Source organism: Pseudochaenichthys georgianus, chromosome 22 (genome assembly GCF_902827115.2).
Source record: "Pseudochaenichthys georgianus chromosome 22, fPseGeo1.2, whole genome shotgun sequence".
Lineage (NCBI taxonomy): Eukaryota > Metazoa > Chordata > Actinopteri > Perciformes > Channichthyidae > Pseudochaenichthys > Pseudochaenichthys georgianus.
Genome location: NC_047524.1, coordinates 18,638,221 through 18,656,513, shown reverse-complemented (window position 1 = coordinate 18,656,513; position 18,293 = coordinate 18,638,221). Strand labels below are relative to the sequence as shown.

The window sequence follows — 18,293 nt, the reverse complement described above, 5'->3', positions numbered from 1 at the left end:
GTCTTCAGAAACCATGTTAGCTGTTTGCAAACTAACTTTTCGAACACTTTCGCTATACAGGGTAGAATGGATATTGGACGATAGCAGTTGGGGTCAGCATGGTTTCCCCCTTTAAACAAAGGTTGCACTAAAGCTGCCTTCCAGGCAGAAGGTAGCACTGCTGTCTGTATGGACAGATTACAAAGGTGGGAGATAGCTTCTGCAATAATCGGGGCTGCAACTTTAAAAAAGAAGGGGTCTAGCCCATCAAGACCTGCAGGTTTGTTGGGGTCAAGTTTGCTAAGGACCTCCAGTTCTCACTAACTTCCTGTAGGCAGAAGCTGTGACGTGGGGCTGCGCTAGAGGGGCTGAGTGGCGGAGTGTTGGTGGGGGGCTTAGGAGGCGCTATAGAGCCAAATAGGTTCCCACATTTAACAAAGTGCTGGTTAAAGAGCTCTGCTATGCGTTCATTACCGGTGACTGACTACTATGTCCTCAATAACGAGGGAGTTAGGGAGATGAGAGGATGGGGGTTTATTCTCCATCTCTTTCACTGTTTTCCAGAATGTCCTTGGATTGGATCCACAGAGGTTGAATTGATTATGGAAGTAATCAACCTTGGCTTTGCGGATAGCCTGTATAGATTTATTTCTAATTTTCCTGAATGATAGCCAATCGTCGTGGGATTTTGAGTGACGAGCCCTGCGCCAGGTGGAGTTCTTGAGGTGAAGCAGTTCAGAGCCTTGGTGTCATCCTGGACAGCTCCCTCTCATTTTCACCTCACATAAATAACATCACCCGGACTGCCTTCTTCCACATACGCAACATCTCCAGACTCCGCCCATCCCTTTCTCAATCGAACACTGAAGTCCTGGTCAATGCATTTGTCACGTCCCGCATCGACTACTGTAACGCCATCCTCTCAGGCATACCCACCAAGCTCATCAATAAACTACAAATCATACAGAACTCCGCAGCCCGGATCATCACCGGCACCAAGGCCTCCGAACACATCAACCCCATCCTCATCCAACTCCACTGGCTCCCCGTTCAATCCCGTATCAACTTCAAAAACCTACTGCTCACTTACAAAGCCCTACATAACCTGGCCCCCCCCTATCTGGCTGACCTTCTTCAGGAGTACACCCCCTCTCGCTCCCTCCGCTCCTCCTCTGCTGGTCTGCTGACTGTCCCCACCCCACGCCTCGTGACCATGGGTGCTCGGGCTTTTAGCTGCACTGCTCCCAGACTCTGGAACTCCCTCCCCCCGCACATCCGACAGTCAGACACAATCACCTTATTCAAATCCCAATTAAAAACCCACCTGTTCAAATCTGCTTACTCACTGTAGTGCTCCCCATTATATGTTTCATTTGTGTCCACTTGACTGTCTCCTCCATGATTTCCTGTTTGTGTTTTTATCTTGTTCTGTTGCCTATTAGCTTTTATTTTATTTATTTTTTATTTAGTTATTTTTTTTATTTTTATTTTTAAATGTACGGTGTCCTTGGGTGTCATGAAAGGCGCCTAAAAATAAAATGTATTATTATTATTAAATCTCGGTTAAACCAAGGACTGCATCCTCATTTTTTTTATGGGAGCATGTTTATTGATTACCATACTAAAGGAGTCATAAAAGAAGGACCATGCAGCATCGATGTCAGGGATCAAGCTAATTCTGTCCCACTTGATAGCAGCCAGGTCGTAGAGGAAGGCTTGTTCGTTGAAATGTTTCAGTATTCGTCTGTGAGTGGTAAGAACTGGCTGTTTAATTATGCCACCATTACGAATGCAGCCAATAAGACAGTGGTCACTGAGATCGCTACAGAAGACGCCAGTTTTGTACCTGTCAGGGTTATTTGTGAGGATGACATCAAGGAGGGTGGCTTTTTCTGGATTTTTGGTGTCATACCGTGTAGGAGTAAGGATAATCTGCGAGAGATTAAGAGAGTCCCATTGTTTTTGGACCTGCGCAGGAGGGTTGAGCATGTCCCAGTTTAGATCCCCCAGTAGTACAAACTCAGAATGAGTGTGGGGTGCCAGGAGGGTGCTGAGAGTAGGTAGGGTACATGCTGGGGCAGAGGGTGGGCGATAGCAGCCAGCGACTGTCAGTGTAGAGTTATTTGCCAGTTTAATGGTTACGATAAGTAGGTCAAATTGTTTGGGGACAGATTTACTAGTGGCGATAGAACACTGGAGGTGTTGCTTTGTGAATATGACTACTCCACCAGCTTTAGATGATCTATCCTGCCTAAATACATTATAACCAGCGATGCCGATATCAGAGTCTGGGATATTCTTCTTCAGCCAAGACTCAGTGATGACAAGCACCTCCGGATTTGAGCTGTGAACGAGTACTTTTATCTGGTCAATTTTTGGCAGTAAGCTTCTAGCATTTACATGTAGAAAACCTAAAGCTTTACGAGAGCAGAAGTCAGGGAAACTCAGATCGTTGTGACAAAAATTGACATCAAGGCACAGGTCAGAACTAGGGCTACATACAATAGAAGGTCCAGGATGAACATGCACATTGCCCGATATCATCAGTAATAATACAATCAGGGCACGGCCAAGAGCTAGCAGTGAGTCACAATGCCTAGTTTGTTTTGTGCGCACAATGACAGTGGAATGTAATGTAATCATCTTGTGTAGAGACCTCATAATCACACAAGATAGTAGTGGCATGGTGTCAGAGTTTATGTTTGGTGTTAGCCCAAGGAACCTGAATATCAGCAACGAGTCATAGTCTCTGCCTACTGTATGGATACAGTTTGTTACGCAGGTGGGCAGCACTGCTGATGTTAAGTGCGTCGGTTCGCATTTGTTATGTGCAGGAGGGGGTGGGGAGGCGGCGAGTAACGCAAAGAAAAAGCAGTATAGTTTGAGATTAGCCATTGTTAGTCCAGTGAGGTAGGAAGCAGCACTCACCCAGAGGTCAACAGTCCTTGGTATCAGTATATAATATCGATAGTTCGTGGTTATCCAGAGGTTAGCAGTCCGTAGTCCTGCTCCTAATATCCGTAGTCCTATAATATTAAAGTCACCTACGATAATTACTTTATCTGTTTTAAGAACCAAAGTTGATAAAAACTCAGAGAATTCTGATAAGAATTCTGAATAAGGACCTGGTGCACGGTACACTGTAACAAATAAGATTGGCTGCAAAGTTTTCCAGGTCGGATGCGTAAGACTAAAAACGAGACTTTCAAAGGAAGTATAATTTAATTTTGGTTTAGTATTGATAAGTAAACTAGAGTCATGGCGCATTTCCACTGCAGCGGGGTAGCCCCGTTTAAGCGTCCCTAAGCGTCCTCGCTCAGGCCTCGGGCTGCCTCGCTGGCCGTCCGAGGCCGTGGCGCATTGCCATTACAGTTTAGGACCTGGGGTAGCAACGCAGTGTAGGCGGGGCGATTGGCTTTTTGGCGGGCTTTTTGGGCGGAGCGACGCTGGGTAAAACTGCAGTGGCGTCATCTTCAATGTGACACAACTCACAAAACACACACAACAATGGAGGATGTGGAAGCGATCGTTTACTTGTTTCTTAGTGTGTGGCTTGTTATCACAGCAAGAAGGAAAGTGATCACAGCAAAATGAAAGTGATCACAGCAAGCAGGAAAGTGATGTTTCAAAGTAGGCTGCGTATAGCAAGACGAGATGCAGAAGAAGCTGACGAGAGAGTTTTGGAAGTCCTACAACGCTGCAGAGACTACAACAGGACTTACTACTCGGTAAGCTAACGTTCGCTAACTAGCCATGTGTTTAGGCTCACGCTCACAATACGACCAAAGTGTTTAAAATATTTAATTAATTGTAGCTACCACTTTTACGTATTAAAATATGTATGCTTTTGTTTGTGTATTTCAGAAGTTACGTCGCCGCAGACCATGTGTTTGGATGCTCGACCGAGCTACCGAGTGGTGGTCTGTGATTGCTCCATCTTTCACACACACTCAGTGGGTGGATAACTTCAGAATGTCTGAGGAAACATACACCTACCTGTGCAACAAACTGCGGCCAGCGATGGAGAGACAGGACACAACATTCCGCGTGTGTATACCTCTAAAGAAGAGAGTGGCCATCGCACTGTGGAAGCTTGCTACCGGCTCAGAGTACAGAAGCATTGGACATCTTTTCGGAGTGAGCAACACCACTGTGTGCCGGTGTGTGCGAGACTTCTGTGCTGCTGCAGAGACGTTGTTAGTACCGGAACTAATTCGTTCACCAGACCGGCAGAAGTTTGCAGAAATGGCTGCCTACACTGAGAACCGGTGGGGGCTCCCACAGTCTGTAGGTGCTATTGATGGATCACACATACCCATCTTGGCACCACAGGAATACCACTGTGACTTTTTCAACCGGAAAGGCTGGCACTCCATCATCCTTCAAGGAGTTGTAGATGGAAAGGGACATTTCTGAAATGTGTTTGCAGGAATGCCTGGGAGCATGCATGACGCTCGGGTTTTGAGGCTGTCCTCATTGTGGGAGTTGGCCAGTCGTGGCAACTACTTTCCACCTTGCACCAGGGACATTGGTGGGGTGAATGCTGGCTATTACATCCTGGGAGACAATGCCTATCCCTTGCAAAGCTGGCTCTTAAAACCCTTCCCAGACACTGGACGGCTCACAGCAGAACATGTGGTATACAACAAGAACATTTGCAGCTCACGGGTAGTGGTTGAAAACGCATTTGGTAGACTGAAGGGAAGGTGGCGTTGCCTCATGAAAAGAAATGACTGTGATGTGAAACTTGTGAAATCCATGGTGCTTACATGCTGTGCTCTGCATAACCTCTGCGAGAGTCATGGAGAGGACTATGATGATGGGTGGAATGCACCAGCAGCAACAGAGCCTGGGGTAGAAGTGGCTCAAGGTGCAGAGGAGGAGGGCACTGACATCAGAGAGGGGTTGATGCGCTACCTGAATACCTAAATATGCATTGTATTGTATTCATTGTATTGAACATAAATAAATCTTTTTTTTTCATATACATGTCAAATGTTTTAAACAAATGTTATCTGAATTGAATATTTAGTAAATATTTGAATTTCAAGCACCAGTAAGTACTGCCCCCTAATAAGAACATTTGAGGAAATATCAGATCATGAAAAGAAAATCTTTCCAATAAATTAAGCGAATATCAAAGCTAACTATAAACATAAATACTAAAGTGTAAAACACAGCAAAACTATATTCATAAATGCAAGTGTAAAATAGTGTGGACAATTGTAAACATGGATGGAGGCTAAAGTATCCACAACATAAAATAATAAATAATAATAAAACCTTCAGCACTCACTGGATCGGTTCGCAACCGAGTGTGAAGCGGCTGGGATGAGGAACAGCACCTCCAAATCTGAGGCCATGGTTCTCAGCAGGAAACCGATGGACTGTCCACTCCAAGTAGGGAATGAGTCCTTACCCCAAGTGAAGGAGTTCAAGTATCTCGGGGTCTTGTTCTCGAGTGAGGGAACAATGGAGCGTGAGATGGGCCGGAGAATCGGAGCAGCAGGAGCGGTACTGCAGTCGCTTTACCGCACCTTTGTGATGAAAAGAGAGCTGAGCCAGAAGGTAAAGCTCTCTGTCTACCAGGCCATTTTCGTTCCTACCCTCACCTAAGGTCATGAAGGATGGGTCATGACCGAAAGAACGAGATCACGGATACAAGCGGCCGAGATGGGTTTTCTCCGCAGGGTGGCTGGCGTCTCCCTTAGTGATAAGGTGAGAAGTTCAGTCATCCGGGAGGGCCTCGGAGTTGAACCGCTCCTCCTTCGCGTCGAAAGGAGCCAATTTCACCTGGGCACCTCCCTAGGGAGGTGTTCCAGGCACGTCCAGCTGGGAAGAGACCAAGGGGTAGACATAGGACCAGGTGGAGGGATTATATCTCTTCGCTGGCCTGGGAGCGCCTTGGGATCCCCCAGTCAGAGCTGGTTGATGTGGCCAGGGAAAAGAAAGTTTGGGGCTCTCTGCTGGAACTGCTACCCCGCGACCCGACCACGGATAAGTGGGAGAAGATGGATGGATGCTCAATGATACGAACAATTATTTAGTACATTTAAACCATAGACTAAATAAAGATTTAAAAACATTTTTTGCATGGAATTCAAAGAAATAAAACGTTAAAAAAAAGAAAAACCGGCCTGTGTTCACTCCGGAAGAGGATTAGGACCACGTGAATGTACAGATCTGACCAGAAGTTTTTATATATATATATATATAAATATGATTTATTTCTCAGAATTATGACTTTAATCTCAGAACTAACATTTATTTTCACTTTTGTTCAGATCTCCAAAATCGAATGTGGCCCCCCTCCTCTTCCGTTTTCACTGCACAACAAAAGTGAAATACATTCAGGCCCGGTTCCAGAACAAAAGGACTAAGGGTGCATCTGAGATTAGAGAGGGTGCAGTGGTAAAGTGCTATTTTTATATGTGGGGAGTGTACCTAACACCCTCTATGGGGGTCCTCGCCTCCTCCTGGGGGGGGATCCGGGGGCATGCTCCCCCGGGAAGATTTTTTTTTTAAATATTGAAGTTAAAACCATCAATCTGGTGCACTTTGAGAGCAACATTAAGAGATCTATGGATCTATGTGCTCTTTGCTTGATTATGCCTTCCCAGTCCCTTATCACGTAGCCTATAAGAGCATGGTGCCAGTTGTTGTAGCCAGTTGTGGTGAAGGCATCTGACTTACTTTAACTGAAATGTCTACATGCATAGCAGAAGATGGCATCTTTTTTACATGAATATTCCAGCCAATCTCTGTTTTGAAACCATGAGCTGCAAAATGAGCGCCTTACCCCACTGTACAGGCAAGTTGGGTACTTTTTTAAATATACCTGGGCAGGCTCTGTTTTGCTGAGGTCCTCTGGCACTTGCGGGCCGCCGAGGGGTGGCGGTGTTTGGGGTAACGAAGACGGCTGTGGCTGCTCCGCCTCTGTGGGCGAGGCGGGCAAAGCCGGCGAGTCGGGCAGGAGGACGTTAGTGTCCACGACAGCAGGGCCGGCCCTGACCAATTTGCCGCCCTAGGCAAGATTTTAGCTGGCGCCCCCCAGCTTTTATATTGAAGTTAAAAGCATCAATCTGGTGCACTTTGAGAGCAACATTAGGAGATCTATGGACACATCTCTCAACACCCAGATGAAACAGAACTGTAAGCAGATTTTCTTTTTCTTTATGGATATTTTACAAATCACTCCCCTTTCAAACTGTATTCTTGTTTATTAATAACAACTTTTTTGTACTGTCAGTATTTTATACCTGTTTTTCACCTGTTCTCTTATTTTTTTATAACTATAATGATCATATAAAGGTGTGCGTTTACCTCACTGAGCTGAGGTTATCAGAGCCTCTCAGTCTTTCAGGAGAGAGCTATCTAAAGCTCTCCCCCTCGCGGCCGCTTACACAGTAAATTCCAATGTTAATAAAAGCACACAGAAGCTGTGTACGTTTTTTGGGAGTTTGATTTATTTTAAATGAATACAAATACAAAATTAAAACCTATAATTGCACACTAAAACCATTATTTCAAAAAAAGAACAATTTCACATAAACCTTTGGTTTTTACTGGGACTGAGGCAGTTCAACTTGATTTTGGGGGGGGGGGGTGTGCCATAGTTTATGGGTGCTGTACGCAATATAGGCGTAGTTATGTTAGTATAAGATAATAAGATGTACTTTGTTGATCCAAAATCGGGAAATTGTGTTGTTATGAAATAAAAAAAAAATATTTTTTTTTTATTTCTAACTTTTTTTTTTCAATTTTCGGCGCCCCCTATGGGTTGATGCGCCCTTAGCATTCGCCTATACTGCCTATGCCGAGGGCCGGCCCTGCACGACAGTAACGTAATGTCCCCATGATCTGAACAGTTATTACCTGCAGTAGATGCAGTGTATGCTGGCGATAAGGGCTGGTTGTTTTAACCATTTTCTGATCCATCATTGACTGCTGTGTAAGCACCTTGCAGATGATGAATGTGCAGCGGCACAGGTCACGCGCACCTGACATAATAACGTTACTTACCGTTTAAATTGATCAAATAAATGCAGCAGACAATGCTATTCAACCACAATATTCTTCTTCTTCTTCTTCTTCTTCTTCTTCTTCTTCTTATTATTATTATTACTACTATTGTTAGTAATAGAGAACCGCAGTGACGCGTCCTAAAACCCGGATGTAAACTTCTTCCGGTTCCTTCGTCAAAAACGCAATGCAATTTCTCCATAGGATTTTGGAAAATAGCTCGAAATAAGGTCTGTGGTTGACACACATTTAAGAGAAGGATCACGTTTTGTTCAGCCGGATAATCTCCACATGTCTCTCCTACTTTTATAATTTTTGAATCATAAATCTAGTCGCCAAAAGCGAAATGCTAACGTTATGCTATAAACGAACTACAAGCCAGTACAGCAGCAGGGTCGCACGACTTCAACGTCACGCCAACTTAAGATCGTTTCAACTGACTTGCACTGAAACTGCACTTTGAACACTTTAAATATATTAACATTTTAAACTGTATACCCCGTTTATCTAGGCCCTTTTTGTTTTGTTTTATGTATACCACGTTTATCTAGGCCCTTTTTGTTTTGTTTTATGTATACAAGTCACAATGTGGGAAACGATATTTCTGGATGTATAACACATGTAGAATTTGTTTACAATAAAGCTGACTTTGACTTCCGCGTGCTTGCATATTTTAACAAAGCTTTTCATTTTAGCCACACTGAATTTAACTAGAAGTCATGGCTGTGTCAATTACCAGTCTGATATCGTTTTACAAAGATGACAAGAAGAATGGAGATAGAGGAGAGAACCACTACAAGTCAGGACACGTACAACAGTGCAGCCTAGATGAAGGTGTGCTTACCGGTGTTGTCAGGGCTAGCATGAGGGACAAGGTTTATAGAGTGTCGGTGAGTAGTTATAGCAATAGTACCGTTAACCTAGAGTTAATTTATTCACATTAATTCCCATCAACAAATCCATTTTATGTGTCACATGAAATCTTTATTAGGCAAGGCAAGTTTATTTATATAGCACTTTTCAACACATGGCAATTCAAAGTGCTTTACAAAAAATGAAAGACATTAAGAAATGGCATTTAAAATCAGTCATTAAAAAGCAAAGCTAATAAAATAAACATTAAAAGAAAAAATACATGGATAAAAGTTACAGTGCAGTCTAAGATGTGAATAGTTCAATTAAAAGCAGCGGCAAAAAGAAAAGTCTTCTTGCTGGATTTAAAAGTAGTCAGAGTTGCAGCGGACCTGCAGGTTTCTGGGAGTTTGTTCCAGATGTTTGGAGCATAATAACTGAACGCTGTTTCTCCATGTTTAGTTCTGACTCTGGGGACAGAAAGCTGACCCGTCCCTGAAGACCTGAGAGATCGGGATGGTTCATCATTTAGCAGGAGGTCAGAAATGTATTTTGGGCCTAAACCATTCAGGGCTTTATAAACCAGCAGCAGTATTTAGAAATCTATTCTTTGACACACAGGAAGCCAGTGTAAAGACTTCAGAACAGGAGTGATGTGATCCACTTTCTTAGTGTTAGTGAGGACTGCAGCTTCCTAATAGATGTTTTAGTGAGACCTGTGAAGACACCATTGCAGTAGTCCAGTCTACTGAAGATAACGGGACAAGTTTTTCCAAATCCTGCTGTGACATTAGTCTTTTAATCCTAGATATGTTCTTTAGGTGATAGTAGGCTGATTTAGTAACTGTTTTAATGTGACTGTTGAAACTCAGGTCAGAGTCCATGACTACACCTAGATTTCTGGCTTTATCTGTTGGTTTGAACATTGCAGACTGAAGCTCAGCGCTAACTTTTATACGTTCCACCTTGGCTCCAAAAACCATTACCTCAGTTTTATCTTTGTTTAATTGGAGAAAGTTCTGACACATCCAGTCATTGATTTGTTCAATGCACTTACTCAGTGTTTGAAATGGAGCATAGTCTCCTGGTGAAATGGTTAGGTAAATGTGTGTGTCATCTGCATAGCTATGGTAACTTATTTTGTTGTTCTTCATTATCTGAGCCAGTGGTAGCATGTAGATGTTAAAGAGAAGAGGCCCCAAGATTACAAATTTTACACACCAGAAAACACAGAAATATCCATGAAATAAACATACAGTAGGCTATAATTGGGAAGGCATTACAAATGTAAATATATTTTAAATAATAAAACAATCCCACCACCACAGGTATCTACAGGAGAAGAGGGAATTCTCTCCACAAAATGTGAATGCCCAGGTGGAGAATGGAAATGCAGTCATGCGGCTGCATTAGCCATCTTTGCCATCCACACTTTCAGCTGCACTGACACCCCCTGTCAGTGGAAGAAGCCAAAGGCAGCTAAACGTACGCATTCAGTGGAGGAGCTATTTCCTCCAACCAATAACTCATTCAACCCGCTGACAAGAGAGCCCACCTCCGAAGATCGTGACTGGCTGAGAGACAGACTCGGGGGCAGGTTCTCAGGAATGTCTTGGCTTCTCTCCCCCGAGCCAGAAGAGGAACACTACAGCTTGGAAACACTTACTGTTCCTGAAATTCTCAAATCTGTTGGGCATCAGGGGCCTGAGGCAATTGTGGCAAGCATGGCATTGTCTGAGGAGCAACAGAGGGCAATTCAGGTGGCTACACTGGTCAGCGAACCAACCCAAACTGGCATTTGTTCAGGAAAGGAAGGTTGACTGCCAGCAACTTTGGAGCTGTCCTGAGGTCAAAGCGTGTGACTGCTTCCCTTAGTGCCAGGGTGCTAGGGCAACAACAGACCCTTGGTGGTGTTTTGTCTGTACAGTGGGGGACTATGAATGAATGTGAGGGCGTCAGGGCATTCACCACTGCAACCCAGATGCAGGTCCATGAGTCAGGTTTGTGGCTCTCCCAATCAGGAGTGTTGGGGGCATCTCCAGATGGTCTGGAAGGGTCTCCCGCTGTGCTGGAGGTAAAGTGTCCCTACGGAGCCAGGGAAATGACAATTAGTGAAGCATTGCAAGTCAAGGGCTTCTGTGTCAGTAAGGAAGGAGAAACATTCAGCCTGCGTGAGGAGCATCCTTACTGGCACCAAGTGCAAGGTCAGCTTCACCTCACTGCAAGAAAGAAGAAGAAATTAAGAAATTGTGAATCGTTTTTAATTTACATTTACTCGCCTTTGCAATGTTGTGGTTGTTAGAGTGTTACCCCCTAAACGCACCAGGAGCGTCTGCGCCGCGTTACGTTGCGGCTGCGCCACGCTGCGACCTCCTCCTGCGACCTAACACACCAGGCGCGTTTCAAAACGTTGCGGAAGCGGAGCGTCGTGTGTGCAGCCTCGCAGTTCTTAATTAACTTTAAAACATTAATATGTAGTTGTTACCTTCCACTCCACAAACTGCAGCGACTAAAAACCAGGCCTTGTCCTTTCTGATGTTGTCCTTGTAAAAAGCATTGGTTACATCGTATACAATGGTGTGTTTCTCCACTTCCATTATGAACTCCTCGTCGTCCATTGTGCGTATCGTAGTGGAGGTGTTGTGATGAAGGAGGGGGGTCTGCTAAATTAGTATATACGCAGGATGGGCCTGGCCCGGATGCTCACCTTTCCACTTCCTGCGAGGGGGGGGCTGCCTGTCCGACCTTACCTTACGGCTGCGCCGCGGCAAAAATAGGATTCATCCTAATTTTAGAGAAGCGCTGCGCCGAGCCGCTTCTGGGACGCGTCTGAGCCGTAACGCGGCGCGTGTGGTGGAATAGCACCCATTGACTAGAGTGGCCGCGATCCTTACGACCGCCGCGGCGCAGCCGTAACGCGGCGCAGACGCTCCTGGTGCGTTTAGGGGGTTAGGCTTCCTGTCAGCTCGTCTGTTGGGAAGATATAAAATATTAGTTTCATGGAAGTCACATCGTCACAAATAAGAGCATTAAGACATACAGTACATAGGCTAAAACAAAACATCTAAAGATATAACCTTGCACTTTGTCTCGTGAACATTTTCACTATTTTGACATTTTTATAGATCAAAATTGAACTAAAGAAATAAAGGTAGATTAATCCATATTGAAAATAGGTGTCAGCTGCTACACTAATTATAATAGTTATATTTCTTAATTAATTAAGATATTACTGTATTGATCCCAATTGGGGAAATGTTTGTGTTGCAGCAGCATAACAAGAAAAACAAAATATAAGTTATTATATACAAAAGTATGTTAGGGATGGAATATTAAATTGAATATAAAATGTACATGTGATGTTACGTCCAAGAGAAGCTATGGAGCAGAGAGTTCTCTGCCAGCCAGAGGTGATTTGTTATTAGTTCAATATGTCAAACTGATTTCCCTGACTACAATCTTTAGTTACACGGTGAAACGTTATGCTACTTGTACTAATTAGACTTATCATATAAGCCACACAGGTTTTAATAGGATGTATTCATTATCTTTACTTATTTTGCGGTCTTTTCAGCAGTGCCATCTCTAAAACGGCGATACACTACCCATCATTTACATTTCACCGTGACATGGACAACAATGTAACGTCAGCTTACCTCATGGCACGAATCCAGACTCTCCTTTGGAAAACATTGGCCGGGAAACGATAGAACGAGCACGTTTCATGCGAAGACCTGTGGCTGCAACCCGGAGCAAAGCAACCAACCATTGCGTAGCTAACTAGTAGCGCTAGCTTTAGCTAACGTTAGCCAACGAAACGAACTGCCGAGTAAAATTGGAAAACACTGGTAATTAATTGTTCTATAATTTATAAAACTACGGTGTTAAAAATGACCATTTCAAAAATAGAGATTCTAATGGTAAGATATAGATATACAGATACTAAAGAGACTACAGATAGGCTACTAAAGATAGGCAGGTACTTGCTTTCAAGCAGAACACAGGGGAAAACAAACTTAGCGGGAGTGTTTACGTGTGTAGGCGTAATGACGTACAACGGACTCGACCATTTCTGTAGTCCTATTCAGCCACTCGGTAACAACCATCGTTTTTCAGACACGTAAACTCTTCACAAATCACCAGTGGGGTCACTGCTGATGTATCTACTGTCGTAGAACAAAACGTGATTTATCTCTTAAATTTGTGTCAACCACAGACCTTATTTCGAGCTATTTTCCAAAACCCTATGGAGAAAATACATTGCTTTTTTGACGAAGGAACCGGAAGTGCTAAAAATGCTAACTTACTTCCGGGTTTTAGGACACGTCACTGCGGTTCTGTAGGCAAAATATTTTTCACTTTTTTTTCACCCTTATGCACCCCCGTAGATACATTTCCCCTATTTCTCATTAATTTCTCATCTTTCTCAAATAAAACGCACTCTACAACAGTCGTTAGACACGTTTTTAAGTCACGAATAAACATTGAAACTTCCAGTTCCTTTTAAAGACTGAAAAACACCCAAATGAAGCTGAACCTCGCGTACTGCCTACAGGCTGCTGATTTATACTCGCGCCTAATTACCTCCAGCCGCGGCTGAGCGTCTCGTGCAGATTGAAAGGGAAGGGAAAGGTAGAAGGACAGCACAGCAGTCTGTTGCGATGAAAACAAAGTGGTGTATCTATGTAATATGGAGTGTTTTATCACTTGGCATCCTCAGCTACGCACAGGACACTTATGAATCTCCATTCACCAGAAGGAAAACGCATTTTAAACGGCAACAATCCAAATCAGTCAAACATTTAACGACGGACGACAGAAAACCCCCCCACCAGTTAAATGCCATCCCTTCCCCATTGTCTGTACTCACTTCCGCGTGTATGCGTCCAGAGGAAAAGCTCCAGTCGGACTTTGCTTACCTGCAAGACGTTTCTGTCACCTGCTCCACGGCTGACTTTGTCTTGCGGGTCAAACCAGTTTTCTACGGCCATGGTGCCAATGCAGAGGAGCTGAGACTAGGCAGCGGCTGCAAAAGCAATGGGGGACACGGTGACCTGCTCTTCACGTACCCTCTGACGGCGTGTGGAGCCGTGCGGGAGGTAAGATTTGTGTTTCTTGTTCCCAGTCTCTGTCCCTGCATACTCTTAAAATCTCAGTGTCTAACCCTCTCTTGGACTTTGACAGTCGCCCCCCGGTTATCTGCTCTACAAATTCACACTCCATTATGAGCCTTCGCCAAAACGTTTCCCAACCAGAGCGCAGCGGATCGATGTGGACATTGAATGCCGTTATCAAAGGTTTGTCTCAGCTTTTTTTCATCATCGTGTGTGTGTGTGTGTGTGTGTGTGTGTGTGTGTGTGTGTGTGTGTGTGTGTGTGTGTGTGTGTGTGTGTGTGTGTGTGTGTGTGTGTGTGTGTGTGTGTGTGTGTGTGTGTGTGTGTGTGTGTGTGTGTGTGTGTGTGTGTGTGGGTGTGTGTGTGTGTGTGTGTGTGTGTGTGTGTGTGTGTGTGTGTGTGTGTGTGTGTGTGTGTGTGTGTGTGTGTGTGTGTGTGTGTGTGTGTGTGTGTGTGTGTGTGTGTGTGTGTGCTCGATTTTCACTATCTCCATGTCCAGGAACCACCATGTGCACAAGCTGACAGTGCAGCCCACCTGGGAGACTCCTGTTATGCGTAAAAAACTGAAGGGAAATGCAAATGACTTCCAGATGGAGTTGATGGATGGTATGTTTAAAGAACAGTAGACTAGGAATAAAGAGCTTCTGGCCCCATCTCATTTGATATATTTATGTTTTAGATTTGTGGAGCACACCTGCCCTGTCACGGGTGTACCAGCTTGGAAAGACGGTTAATTTCCAGATCTCTGCATCTCATCTCTCAACTGGTTCAAAACTGTACATCAATAGCTGCTATGCTTCACCATCCAGTGACTCTAAATCATCCCTCAAATACAGCATCATTGGCCATTTTGGGTGAGAAAAGTGGACGGTAGTGCATTTTTAGAAAAATCTTTTGGTTTGGGTTCTTTAGTGTCATATTGTTGTTGTCCACAGCTGTATGCTGGACAGTAAGAGCGACCCGGGGGCGTCTCGGTTCGTCTCTCGGACAGACAAGACCCTGAGATTCTCCATCCAGGCCTTCCAGTTCACTGCAGACCCTGACTCGGAGGTGAGTGTGGTTTATAATTATCTGGATTCTCCTAGTTATTCTTTAGCTGTGGCTTAACCCAGTTTCTTTTTTAGGTTAATATTCACTGCAAGTTATTAGTCTCATCTGAAGACCCGGGTCCTGCTCACAAATCATGCACCTACAAAAAGGACGGGTGAGATTTGGCACTTTAAACTACATTTCCATTACAGGACTGTAGTCTTTCACCTGTTTCCACATGGATTGAGAATATTTGTGTTGCATTTGCCATGACAGGTGGAAGGCCCTCTCTGGTGACAAGTCCATATGTGACTGCTGTGATTCACAGTGTGTGCCCTCTAAACTCCAGAGGGCCATGATGGAAGGTTTGACTTTTTTGTTGTTTTAAGACATGGATAGTATGCACCCATTCCTACTCGGATGTATTGGATTGTTGTGGTAGCTTTAAGTGGCACTAAGCAACATGTTTGTATCACTAGCTTACAATTATCTTATGACCCACCAAAAGTGGAATGGGAGAATGGACACCCTACAGATGTTTACGTGCATTAAGACAAGATGTTTATGTTTGACAAAGCAAATGAGGTATTATCATGAAATAAGAAAGTGTGCATTGTGACCATTTGGATAAAACCATGGGTGTTAACATGTTTTTAATTATATTGACACAATAGTAGTTAAAGGTTTTTACAGAGGGAATTTTCAATATCTCTTTGTAACACTGCAAAAATCTAAATCTAATATTTGACATGTTTATAGGAATAAAATGAAATGTATAAATCAGGATAGCGATACCCCCTCTGTACAATCCTTTGGAATATAGTAAGTGAAGTTGAGATATCTCAGGAGATTACTCTTTAGGAAAATGCTCTGCTAACTTTTGGTGACTTTAGGACTCATCTAGGAAAAGAAATAAAGGAAAATAAACACCTAAATGTGTATTTTTGGATGTTTTCATTTCAACTCGTTTTTAGAGAAAGGCATGTTATGGAAGCAACACATCCCAATCTCTCAAAATTGACCAGGTTATGCAACAAGCATTTTTTAATGTCTTACCTTAAGTTATATCAATGAAAGTGATAACACATTTCTACTTTTAACTTTTATATTTCAGGTTTTTCCAGCAGTGGGTCTTTGCTGGTCTCTGATCAGCCGTACACGACAGAAGATGACCTTCTACCAGTTGGCATTAGCGGAGTCGGCCATGTCACGATACATGACACCGATAAGCTACACAGTCAAGAGACCCCGCTGGAAAGTGATGATGTAGTGACTTATGATGATTACGACGAAGAGCTAGACTACGCATATGAAGAAGAGGAGGAAGAGGGGTTTGAAGAGGATGAAGAAGGAAGAGGGTTTATCCTTGGAGTGATGCCTGATTCAGAGGAGTTAGGATTTAGGGACAGGGTTTCAGTTGAGTCGAAGGTGAAGGATTCACATCAGTTAAAAGAGGATGGGTCAGGGTTTGTAGGGCGAGAAGAGAGTGAAGAGGAGGAGGAATTTAAAGGAGGAGAAGATGAGACCCATTGGAATCAGGAGGAGGCTGAAGTCTTGCGTCATTGGGAGCAGTTGGATGAAATCTTCACATCACAAGTCGTCCCACAGAGAGAATCACACCTGCCGGCCTCTGAAAGTGAGGAAGAGGAGAGGAAGCATACAGGTGGAGGTGAAGAGCATGAGAGGATTATGGAGGAGAGGAAGCATATGAGGATGATGGAGGAGAGGAAGCATACAGGTGGAGAGCATGAGGATGATGGAGGAGAGGAAGTATACAGGTGGAGGTGAAGAGCATGAGAGGATAATGGAGGAGAGGAAGCATACAGGTGGAGGTGAAGAGCATGAGAGGATGGAGAGGAAGCATACAGGTGGAGGTGAAGAGCATGAGAGGATGATGGAGGAGAGGAAGCATACAGGTGGAGGTGAAGTGCATGAGAGGATGATGGAGGAGAGGAAGCATACAGGTGGAGGTGAAGAGCATGAGAGGATGATGGAGTGGGAGGAAGACGACAGTCTAGAAGATTTCGTAGATGATGGAGAGAGTACCTGGTATTTCCCATGGAGGTAGCATTGGGTCAATGGATCGATCAGTATTCTGCTCAAAGACTGTAACCCCCATGATAGTAGGATATTCTGATTTATTTCAATAAAAAACATGAAAATGCAGCTGATGGATTTGTCATGAACTTAAGTTCTCAGTGTTTAAATGGCTGGAAGATTTGTATTGATATTCAACATTGATTCAAACGAGCCATGACAATTAAGAATAATGTCAACTCTGAAATGCCATAGTTTTACTTGCATATACCTGAGGCTTAAGAAAGAAGCAAACTAAAAATGGCAAGAATCAATATCATAAAAAAAAGATGCTCATTTGACGATTTGATCCGTCCATAAATCTTTATTCTTTCCATTATAAATGATTTCTTACAATACAGTGTCTGAAACCAGTTTGAAATATATTATAGTTCAATACAGAAATATCCCACTGTTGATCATCAACTGAGAAAGGGCTAAGCCTCCATTATCAGTAACTAAAAGCAACAAAAGATATTGCTTTGCAGGTCTGCTCATTGGTTCTGTGACATCTCATTGCACCCACAAAGAGCTTTTAATCATAAAATAGGACATGTGGGATTTTAGAGAACACATATTTGGACATGATTAAGCGATACAAACAAACTTGATTTTAAATGATACACAGGTTTAACACACATGAAAACAGGAAACAAATAACTTAAGAAAATTAATACTTTTTAACTAATATAATTGTTGTGGAAACCGTTTTGGAGAAAATATAGAACAGAACTCTGTAGAACAGATCCATCAATGCTGGATATTTTGAATGTACAAAATCATGCTATATTTACAGATGAGCGCCCAAAAGTCCCATTGTTAAATCTAAAGCTGGTTCAGCAGGACATACGTCGATGTGACACTAGAGGGTGGTATATTCCCATCTCATGCAACGGAAAGCTCAGAAGCACCTCTGGCAAAAGAAAATATGCTGTATTCATTCCTGGTAAAAATGCAAACTTGAGAAAATGAAGACCCACACCATTAACGTTAAAGTTGGAGAATTTCCTTTAAAATCCAGAACTTTTACAAATGCAATCCTTGAGATAAGCATCTCATCCATCCAAATCCAGTGTCTTGCTTCTCACACAAAGCCCTTGCAGATTCAGTGTTATTGGTAAGTCCTTCCCAGGTCTCCTTCAGTCTTTACAATCATGTGGATGGCGTCTCTCCTTCAACAGTACCTGCTGTCCCATTTGTTTTCTCCGTAGCATCTGAGGT

General features: G+C 43.5%; 2 protein-coding genes across 6 annotated transcripts in view; one reads left to right on the top strand and one right to left on the bottom strand.

Moving 5' to 3' along the window:
- The first annotated feature begins 13,305 nt into the window (after positions 1-13,305).
- On the top strand, positions 13,306-17,162 carry LOC117467838 (zona pellucida sperm-binding protein 3-like). Its single transcript, XM_071207186.1, has 9 exons — positions 13,306-13,952; positions 14,038-14,150; positions 14,467-14,573; positions 14,647-14,821; positions 14,903-15,017; positions 15,092-15,171; positions 15,273-15,361; positions 16,111-16,665; positions 16,829-17,162. Exons 1-9 carry the CDS (start codon positions 13,515-13,517, stop codon positions 17,062-17,064), a joined length of 1,908 nt encoding a protein of 635 aa, XP_071063287.1. The 5' UTR covers positions 13,306-13,514; the 3' UTR covers positions 17,065-17,162.
- Positions 17,163-17,203: 41 nt separating this feature from the next.
- LOC117467833 (NHS-like protein 3) overlaps positions 17,204-18,293 on the bottom strand; it is a 28,704-nt gene continuing 27,614 nt past the window's right edge. For all 5 annotated transcript variants that reach the window (XM_034111704.1, XM_034111706.1, XM_034111707.1 and 2 more), the window contains one exon: positions 17,204-18,286. In XM_034111704.1, the coding sequence (XP_033967595.1) occupies positions 18,225-18,286 (62 nt within the window). In that variant the 3' untranslated portion in view covers positions 17,204-18,224. The remainder of the gene's footprint in view (positions 18,287-18,293) is intronic.